The sequence below is a fragment of the Bidens hawaiensis genome, unplaced genomic scaffold, assembly GCF_021521415.1.
Source record: "Bidens hawaiensis isolate Kalapana, Puna unplaced genomic scaffold, B.hawaiensis_p1.1 tig00073626_1, whole genome shotgun sequence".
In the NCBI taxonomy this organism is placed as follows: Eukaryota; Viridiplantae; Streptophyta; class Magnoliopsida; order Asterales; family Asteraceae; genus Bidens; species Bidens hawaiensis.
Genome location: NW_027502809.1, coordinates 1 through 11,170, shown reverse-complemented (window position 1 = coordinate 11,170; position 11,170 = coordinate 1). Strand labels below are relative to the sequence as shown.

At 32.6% G+C, this 11,170-nt stretch overlaps 1 protein-coding gene across 1 annotated transcript; it reads right to left on the bottom strand.

Moving 5' to 3' along the window:
- Window positions 1-2,796: 2,796 nt before the first annotated feature.
- Window positions 2,797-9,488, bottom strand: LOC143606224 (L-ascorbate peroxidase 3-like; the record flags this gene model as incomplete). Its single annotated transcript, XM_077082061.1, has 9 exons — window positions 2,797-3,240; window positions 4,538-4,640; window positions 4,738-4,817; window positions 5,539-5,621; window positions 6,954-7,002; window positions 7,126-7,191; window positions 7,406-7,461; window positions 9,062-9,180; window positions 9,265-9,488. Coding segments are annotated over 9 exons (966 nt in total), but the record flags the coding sequence as incomplete, so codon positions are not given.
- Between the last annotated feature and the right edge of the window lie 1,682 nt (window positions 9,489-11,170).

Sequence of the window (11,170 nt, the reverse complement as noted above, 5' to 3'; positions counted from 1 at the left end):
CAAATTCGTAATCATTATAACTTTTAGCATAAATTTTGTAACACAACACCCCCCCCCCCCCTTCTTAAAAAAACCTTACACGTTATTCATAATTTCTTGTACCAACCGGGGACCAACATCTACGTCGTCAAAATCCTTCAGCTATGTGTTCTCCGATCCTTTACCGTTTGTGCTCCTTTGACGACATATGTTTTTTTATTAGGACCTTCGCTAGCATTCATTGAATCCATGCAACTACCAAACCCTAGATAGGATGGCAACCCTAACATTCAAACCCTCTACAATTGAACTCTTCTTCATTAACCCTAACCTTTAAGCAGTGTAGTCATACTAAAACCCTAAACTTTAATCCTAGCATGAATACAATAGATTTTTGAGCATGATTGATTGACTGATTGATTATAAGAGCAAGAAAATTAATCATATCGACTTAATGATGGCTTACTTTGCACTTGAGTGTTATCTACTATTATTATAGTTTGAAAACTTTACAAAGATTTTAGTTTTTATACACCCTAAGAAACAAACACAAAAAAATTACGAAATAAATTGTCGTTTGCTTTTATATATGTAAATTGCAATGTTGATGTATGCATATTTTAGGTTATTTGTTGGAAAAAAATATAATTATGTATTAGAAATGAATAAAATGAAAGTGCAAAGTTAGGAAAGTTGATATATTTTGGTGGAATAAATATGAGAAAAAATTAAGAGTAAACTGCGGTTTTCGTTCCTGTGGTTTGTTCAAATCTACGGTTTTAGTTAAATAGTTTCAAATTTGTTATTTTCGTCCATGTGGTTTCATTTCATTTGCAATCAAACCCGATCACACTAACCCCGTTAAGTCTGGCCGTTCATGTGAGGGGTAGTTTTGTCCTTTTTTCTCCCCAAATAAACCCAACTTTAATTCACAAGCCCCCTCACGTGAGAGGGCTGGGTGTATTTGAGAAAAAAGGACAAAAATGCCCCAGATGTGAGGGGCACGCTAATGGGTTTAACGGTCAGACTTAACGGAGTTAGTGAGATCGGGTTTAATTGCGAGTGAAATGAAACCACATTGACGAAAATAACAAATTTGAAACTATTGGACTAAAACTGCAGATTTAGACAAACCACATGGACGAAAACCACAATTTACTCAAAAATTAAAGAGGAAGGTTGAAGGTACCAAACACACACCGCCAAACTAGGAAAGACCAAAAGCATGAGTTTAGGTAGGAGATAATGGAGGGAAGTTGGCAGATTCAATTATTTGCACATGCAATGCCACACTCTACAAAATGGAATTAACCTAATTTATTTATTTCTTACACTAACTTGCAACTTACACATCATCAACATGGCTATATTCTTCTCACTAGTGTGTACCTTGTGCATTAACATTTGTAAATTGTTATTAAAATGCATGAACCTTATTTATCAAAATGAGTACTTTTTCTTAAATGTATACGTCAATACCGTATTCATTGTCTTAATTTATTGCTTCTACGCAATTGGAATACACCCAAAATATTGATCCACAAGAAATAGGTGGTGATTGTTATCAAATTGGAGTAATCAGGTTTAGTTTTAGAGGTGTTTCTTCATAATAATTATTTTAAAAAAATTAATTTAAAGGAATCAGATTTTAACAAATTAAGATATGATGGAATGAAATTGGAATTGGTATTTTCGTATTTTCGGTGCAGATATTCTATGGTTGGTTCTCGTTCTTTAGATAATACATTTCGGGCTACGTTATTTATTGCATTAATGATTTCATTGAGAAAGATAGAAATTACCAAGTGTTTTATAGTTTAGTCTATGTTTTTTTTTCACCTAAAATCAAGAATGAAGTTCTCATTCCATACATGTAGGATCAACAGTGTAACTAAAATTGAGAGATTTTACAGATAGTAACAGAAAGCATATCAAGGCAACTTCTAAATGCAATATTTTAAAATGGCTTCCTCTTTTGGCGTAACGAATATGCAAGCATCCGTTTAAAAGGGTGAACATAGGTCGGTTCGGTTCGGTTATGGTTAAAGTTAAACCTATAACTGATGATACCGTTTTATATAACCGATATGTTTTGGTTATTACCGGCTCGGTTAATTTGGCAATCAAAAAAGATGATTCGATAAGTTTTGTTAACCATTGGCTTTAAATATATGGTTTGGTTATTTCAATTAATTAACAAAACCAATTATATGTTGGGCCAAATCAAATATCAGTAATCTGATCAACTTATAATGAAGAAAACATAGCTAATATTATATGCAAAGATTGTGACTTACTTTTTTGACATGTAGCATTATCAATAAGAAAATATAAAAGTTGGTTTTAATGTCTATCCTGGTAAGTTATTTAATTATGCATATAAAACCCTAATCCAAACTATAAAAGCCGGTTCGGCTCGGTTCTTTTCGTTCGGTTTTAGGCTGTGGTTCGTTTTTCCCATTGTTCACCCCATGTTTCATGATTGTTTGTAACAAAAGAGACTTTTGGTTCCTAACAATTAAAGATTTCCGTAGGTTGACAAAATAATTCCCATTTTAATCTGATTACTCTAGAAATCACAGTAACATTTCAAATATATATCTATTACAAACGAAGTACTAAAAAACAGCTTAATTTAAATTTTAAGGAACATATTATTTTAAATTCATCAAAAAAATAGTTTAACGGTACCTCGAATACTTTCAAACAACAAAACACTTTTTAATACAACTTATTGTCTGATAATTTAAAATGAAGGAATTAATAATAACTCAACAAATATAATTTAAACCAATTAAACCAGCATAGCATGTGATCAGATCTAAAACTTAATATATTAATTAACAAACCTGAGTCGAGACAAAGGAATTTAAGTTGGTACATTCTGGTGGAAACATTAATGACTCCATTATTTTGCGTACTGATTAATCAAACACAAAGTCAAATTCTCAATAACTGTAATATGTTTAGGTATGAATCCTTTCAGTAGATCCAGGATTCAGGAAAACAATTGTACACAAGCTTGTAACCCGTGTCGAACCTTGCACCTTGCTTAAAATTTGACGGTTTGTTTGTTTACTTGGTCCTTTTGCGGGCTTCATAAACGTAACCAAGAATCACAACAGCAGCAGTCACCAAAACTCCAACTGCACTTTGTGCCAATACGACGCTGTCGGCTACCTTTTTAGCATTTGGGTTGAACCCTAATTCAGATAGTTTCTTGTGTGATATTGCATAATCATTAAAAAATGCATCTTCGTCCTGAACATCAAGGAACATAAGATAAGAGCTTGACAACCTCGTATAATTACAAGGATGTTTTGAGAATTCAAAAGCTGAGAATTGATATTTGAGAAAATCATGAGAACAATCGTTTATTGGGTATTTATTTACACGTCAGTGTCCATTTCAAACAAGTTGTGAACTCTAAAGTCATGAAATTATCACGTATCTACTTTATATTTGTGTATCACAATAAATGACTTGAAACTTACAAATCCGAAAATCATTGAGGGATTTCATATATACCCTAGAAAGTACCATATATGCCCATGGAAAACTAAAAATATCATATATATTTACAGAATAGTTAAAATATCAAATATACCCTATTCACAAAAACAAATTAGCTGACCATTTTACCCTTATTTTTCTAAAGCTTAAAATTTCATATATGCCCAGCTTTGACTTCAACTTTTTTTTTTCTACCCATTTTTTTTTAAAACTTTAAAAGCTCATATATCCATCTTGCTTATCATAATCCAAATAAAAAATAAGGTTTAAACAAATATAATGGAAAGGGTAGAATGGTCATTAAGTACAAATTCATTATAGCTAGGTATATATGAACTTTTTAGTTTCGGTTGGGAGTATAAAATGCAACATTAGGAGGATTTTAGGTGGAAATAGATTTGCTATTCAAAGAAAAAAGTTTTGGTTGGGTGTATATCAATCAAATAAGTTAGTTACCTCAGTAGTCATTAAATAGGTGAAATTATTGCACGTCTACAAGACATGACCTTCAAAATTTGCAAATCCTAACAACTTTATATTCTACCTTTCTTATTGATTTGTGAAATTTTTGCCGCGCACAAACTTTTTTTCATAAATCTAGTTTATTCTTTGTATCCACTTTATATCATATATGACATTTTTGTAATTTTCTCTTATTATTAATTAGAGAGATAAAGTGAGGCGTAAAGATTGTACTATACAACTATTGGTATGAGATGGAATCTAAGTCATGTTATATCCAGGAGGATTTAGTTTTATATGACAAAGGTTGGTGGCAACATGTGAGTTGCTATTATTACAAGGTTGATAGGGTGGGGACAGTTAAAAATGAAGAATGGAAGCAGACCAGTAGTCAATAATCCAGAGAGGGTCCCAACTGTCAATCTAGGCAAACCAATCACACAACTGTATTTTGGATTTAAGTTTGTTTGTTCATATGTTCCCATTTTAGTAGTTAAGGATACCTACCTACTCGATTAAAGGACGGTTAGTGGGACCGAGTGCTAGTTGTTTATAATTATTATAGTTAAATACAAGAAATTACCTTAGCGTATAGATCAACATAATGGCGGAACACAGGATCGTCCAGCAATGCGAGGTCAGTCGGAAGTTTCAAAAGCCCCTCTGATTCTCCTTTCAGAAGTTCCCTGGTTACACAATATTAATGTCATTTTAATTAAAAGAAGATACTGTTATTACTTTAGCATAAAGAACAAATGAAAATTAAGGTTGAGTAAGTTATACACAAAATATGAGTTATCGAATTTCAGCGGTTCGCTAGTCCAAGGGCCTTCAAAGCCTGATCTATCTGCATGTGCTCTTCCCTGCATCGTTAGAGTTACAGAATTATGTTTAGACAACTCAAACACGAACTTTTTATTGGTAGCTATGAGAACCTGTCACTCGAAAAACTCACAGGACCCTAGGGGTGTAAATGAGTGGAGCTTGTGAGCTACTCGAGCTCGGCTCGTTAAAAAGTCGAATCGAGCCGAGCTTAAACAAGCTTGTGCTTTTAATAAGGCTCACTTAATAAACGAGCGCAAGCCCAAGCTTCACATATCGAGCTCAAGCCTAAACCGGCTCGCGAGTTTAATCAAGCCTTTTACTTATATATTTTTTATTTAATATATATCTATATATATATATATGTAATAACTATTTTTATATCTAAGCATATGATAAAAATAATTAAATAATATGGGAGAAAACAAGTAGAAGCCGGATTTGACCCTAATACCCTGCCAGAAGAACATTAAGCAGGGACGACTCTGAAGGGGAGAGAGGAGGCGCGCCCGGGGGGGGAGGCTTTTGGCCCCATCACCCAATTCATTTAAGCCCATTTTACAAAAAAGAAAAAACTTTTTTGCACAACCCAAACCATAATCCAATAAGCCCATTTAAAATTTTAATTGTTTAAACCGAACTAAAAAAGCCATTTTACTTAAGGCCCAAATTTTTTCTTGCCTTCGGCCCAAAAAGTTTTAACGATTCTTGGATGTGGCCCGGACATTAAGGTATTATTATAACAGGTAATTAGCAACTTACCAGAGTGTGTCCTCCTGACAGGGCTACAATATCCTTGTCAGATAAACCCATGCGATAAAATACGTCCCGCAAGTGTGGTGCACCTAAATTAGTATATCACGATTTCAGTACAAGAATGTAAATGATATTTACATCAGTATACTACCATATTAATGAAAGTAACAACCATAGCAAGTACTGGAAACATATCTACACTCTACTCCTGTCATGCATAACAATTAACAAATAAGGGGAGCCAACTTTAAAAGATATATATCATCTCATGAACCAATGTGATCATGTCATCATAAACAACCATCTTTCGGATTCTGCCAAACTTGCTTTAGGTTGTACGAATTTAATAAAATTCACATGGTCAGTCCGAAAGGGTCCAATGACAAAGTGACATATTTCTATTTTCTGTCTTCAGAATCGTATAGGAGCTCAAATGCATTTATTCTATCTTAGAGTTCAAATTAAGATTTACTTACTCATCTTTGGTTAGGATTTATCTTCCTAACCAAACTTTATCATCTAGCATGGATTGATTCTGAAAAAACCCCTTATGTTTAGACTTCATAAAAGATCATAGAATACTTGAATTCATTTGTGAGCATAAGCCATTTAATCATAACAGTAGGCCCTCAGGGTACCATGGAAGAAGACTATGATGCAAAGTATGTTTTATGTACTAAGAAGTGGTTGCACTGTGAACACCATGCAAAGGTTAATGCAAACTGGTATTTAGTTGAAAAAAGACTGCAATTAGCCAATGGCTGCTTTCATGGGCGATGAACCAAAACACACTTTTGTTCTAGTGATTCATTACAGCTATGCATAATAAACTCCCGAATCATGTGCATGATAGAACCAGATTGGTTAATAAGAACACTATCTAAAAGCAAAAGCACTAGAACCAAATGTTCCCTTCATAGTAGATAAACAGGCACAAATTAATCTAAATTTACTTCAAATGAGTCAAATACTTAAAGTTAATTAGCTAACAGTTATAATTATTGCCAGAATGCCAGAGTTAGGATTAAGTTTTCTTGTTTTAAAGTATATTCTTTAGCTGACTATTCGATTAATTCAGGTCTTTCCTTACTAACGAGTAACACATTCACTTGTTGAAAACTTGAAATTTGTGAAAATTTTAGTTAGGAATTTTTCATGTTGGAAAGTCCCAAAAGATATTATCTATGTTCGTTCATGCTTTAAAACCGTTCACGATTATCTTCCCCTACAACATCATATCCCCGACACTATGTGTATGTGTGTACACACAGGTGATCATGTAAGCTTCTCTACTTTTAGTAATGTAAATGAAAACTTCAAAGTTGTTCCTGGAAACATCATGTATACCAAGAAGCTCTTTAAAAAGAGACACCATTTGCTACATATGATTATGAATAATATATAAAAGTAGGATCCAAAACCTTTGGTAGCATTTGGGAGTCTGCCTTCCTTGGGAGAGATCTTTGAATCCTAGAAAAACGACAGAAGATAGGATAATACATAAAAAAGACTAGTCCCCTTTCAAAAGAAAAATACATAAGACTAGTCAACATAAAAACTTGAAAAACAAAAATGTTATAAATTCCAAGATACCTTTCTACCAGGAACAAAGTCCACAGTTGGGCCACCAGTAACCTCCACAGCGACAACTCCGGCAAGCTACAAACAGTGTCTTTCATGGTCAATAACAGGTTACACTTTCATATGTCATGTATCGTGCTTGTGTGTGTGTGTGTGTTATAGAATAGGAGCTAAGTCACCACAAACAATAATCTGGAATTATATCTCTTAATATATCTCAATCACCAAGAAGCGTTTATGTCTAAATTTATAGAAATGAAACTAAATAGTACCAATGTATAACTGAGTTCACCTGATATAGATCTGCATATGTAATCCTTGGATATTTGGACTTTATTTCTTCTGCAATATGCAAAAAAAAAATATCTTCATTGAAGTAACAAATATCACAAGTGGTTTACTCAAGTCAATATTTGTATCTTAGTAGAAGCAAATATCAATTGTAGCAAGATAAATGCCCACAACTAATTAGGATTAAAACACAAGCACAACAAATATGCACCATTGACACAAAAAACTTGATTGAAGAAATAACCTTGAAATCACAAGAACCTTATAAATCATTTTTAGCATTTAATTCTTTTTAAACTCAAAATTCTTACTTACTAGCATTTGATACAAAAGCACTACATGCGTAAGAAACTAATAATAGTTGTACTAGTAAACAGTCCTGAGCCAAAAGAAATTTATTAGCAAAAACTAAAAATAATGCCCAAGTTTTTCTTTTAGTAACAAAGGTGCCTCCTGATTTGCATTGATAAAAAATAAAAATAAAGCTGAAGGAGCAATCATTTTGCCCCAATCATAGTACAAATGAAAATAAGATCCTACCGAGTGATCAACATGAAACTTAACAGTACAACTTCACATTAAATAAGATCACTTGAGTAATTACCATCAAACTTTAATAGTATACTATCAATCTTTACTAATTCATTTAAAAAATTAAGATCAAATTCCAACAGTATAATATCAGCCTTTGTAAGTGATTTGAGTAATCACCACAAAAATGAATATCAACAAACCTTACTAATTCATGAAATTAAAGAACTAATCTACTTTTCACACAAAAACCTAATTTGAACTTTTGTGTGACACACAGAAGCCTAATTTGAGCTTCAATTAGTGTAAAAGTTGGTAATATATTACTTCAATTGAACTATGATAAATCGATTTACCACAGAAATCAATATCAATCTTATTAAATCATTTGAGGAATTAAGATCACATTCCAGCAGTATAGGCAAATTGGAATAAATGATCCCACCTTTTAATGCATTGGCCAATAATAATCGCACCTTTAAAAATCTCTGCCAACGGTCCAACCTTTTGACTATTTTTCTCTCAATGAACTTCCTTTAAAAAACACTTAGCGTCGTTAAGTTTTTATCCGAATTTCAAACCGATGTTTTAGGGATTTTGATCGGAAGAAGGATACGAGTCGACTGATATAAAAATTATCTCGAAAAGGTGATCCAAAGGACGAAACAGTGAATCAATTCGGGTGTTTGAATTTCCAATTAACAAAAATCAAGCCATTTGAATCAACGTTTTGAGATAAGTTTTACATAAGTCGACTAGTATCTTTCTTCCGATCAAAAGCCCTAAAAACATCGGTTTGAAATTCGGAAAAAACACTTAGCAGCATTAAGTGTTTTTTAACGGATGCCCATTGGGAGAGAAATAGTCGAAAGGTTGGACCTTTGGCGAGGATTTTCAAAGGTAGGATTATTATTGGCCAATACACAAACCTCACCAGTTTCAAAAAATGCTATTGACTAGAAACAGTGTCACAGTTTAGCATTTACAACAAAATAAATATCAACTGACCTTACTATTACAAATTCATTAAAATTAAAGAAGTAGAATAAATTAGCCTTGATTTAGCGAATTATCATATGATCCCTAAAATAAGAATATGTAAGTTGAATGATTAATGACCACAAAAAGTCAATAGCAATCTTCAATCCATTATTGGAGCCGTGAGTATACTCCTCCTGGGTTCTAATAGAGCCATTCGGGCCTCCGGTCTTGGTGTTCACATCATATGTTCCAGCATCATGCCACCTACAACATCATCATCATCATCATAATAAAAACGGGAGGATTAATTAAATAGAATAGAATATAAGAAAAGAAAAGAAATGATACGCTAATCGGAGCATGATGGGAGCACAATTGTTGTTAGCGATGAAGGCGCGAAGGTCCCGACGAGCTTTATCAATCTGCTTGTGGTTGAGGTCCATCGGAAGGGTAATGTAAAGTCCGCCAACGTGGTTTGACTCAATGAATGAATATGCTATGTATATTTTCGGGAATATTTCCTTTTGGTCACTGCTGTTCTCAATCAATGAATTGGCTAATGATGGTCTCAGCTTTTGAAGTATTTGTTTTTAATAGTTCGTGACTAACAGAATCCTAACGCCGTTAGTTTCAGGTCGTCGGGAAAACGTTTTTGGCATTCGAATCTGTTGACGGAAAACACCACATGAACACCGAACCACCGCCAATTGACTTACCGCAAACCAACTACCACCACTTGAGCTCCATCAACCGATTCCGACGATGGTTCTAAGGTTTCCGGCGACCAAAAGACAATAGTTATGATCATTAAAAACCAATAAACCAATATACCAATATTCTATTAGGATAGATACACTGATGGTTTAAAAATAAAACAAAAAATTAAATTTAATGATATAAATAATAAAATATCTTATGGATTTATAGACATAAATAATTTTCTAAAATACATATATTAAGAATAATTTGTATTTGTATTTAAAAGAAATTTAAATGAAAAGTTGTGAATCTATACCAATTAAGAAAAAAAAATAGTCTTCGCATCAATTTATTTTAGTTGAGTTGGTTAGCCACAAACATTTTAAAAGCAAGGTATGGAGTTTGATTCTCACAACAATATATTTTTTATTTTATCATTCATGAATGGAAATGAAAAAAATTGTATTGCATTAATTGCATAGATAGATTATTGATAACGATAAAAAATTTTTAACTTTTTATTTTTTATAGATTTCGGAATTCTAAATAGTATTTTTTTTTAACTTTAGAAGAGGAAAATGACAAGATATAGTTGTTGCATTCTTCTAAACTATTGTTTTTGTTGTAAGCTTTTGCTAAAAAAGTAATCATAAAAAAAAGATTATAAATAATAATTAGGTTAGTAACTTGTTTTAAGTATCAAATAAATAATTATAATTAGTTATAAAAGTATTTTAAGAAAACTTGTATTTAAATAGCATATAAGTGATTGATGTCGAAAGGTCAATCAAAAACATTTATAAATTACCTTTACTAGCTAGGGCAAGTAAGGTGTCGAATCCACAGGAAATAAGTGGAAATGCTAATCAAGTTTAATGCTTTTAAATTAATTATACTAGGGTGGACAAACGATGTCAAGCAATTTGGAAAGTAATTTGGTTGTAAAACAGTTAGAGAAACACAGTGACACACTTTAGTTTCAGGTAATGCAATGAATAGATTGACGATAATTTATAACAATTGGGAAATCGCATAGACATGATTCGTTTATTAGAATAGATAAATGATTACTAGACACAATAGTTTTGGTTATGATGATTCACAGAACTTAATCCGAAGAATTAACACAACTGAACACGGTCTACCTAATTATTAGTTCATTAATACAAAACTAAGTATCTATCAATGATTAATGGCAAACGGTTCAATGACGATAAGAACTTAATCCTAAATGTTGATGAACACAAACCAAATAATTGATGATAAACCAAAGTCCTAGAAAAACAACTGTTAATCGGTTCCAATAAACAAATAGATTCAATCAACCAAAAGATTAATCAAAACTAAATCCCAATACATGTAATGTTCATAAAAATAATCAGTTCATATGCAAACCCTACACCTGAAGTGGTCACGAGTGGTTTAGCCTTGCCTCTTCATCATGATTAGCTCGATTATGGATTGGAAGGATGAAACCATGGATGATTATGGTGATTGGGAGGTGTTAGAATGGCCCCAAAATCGTCCCAATAGGTTAGGGTATAAAGCATAGGCG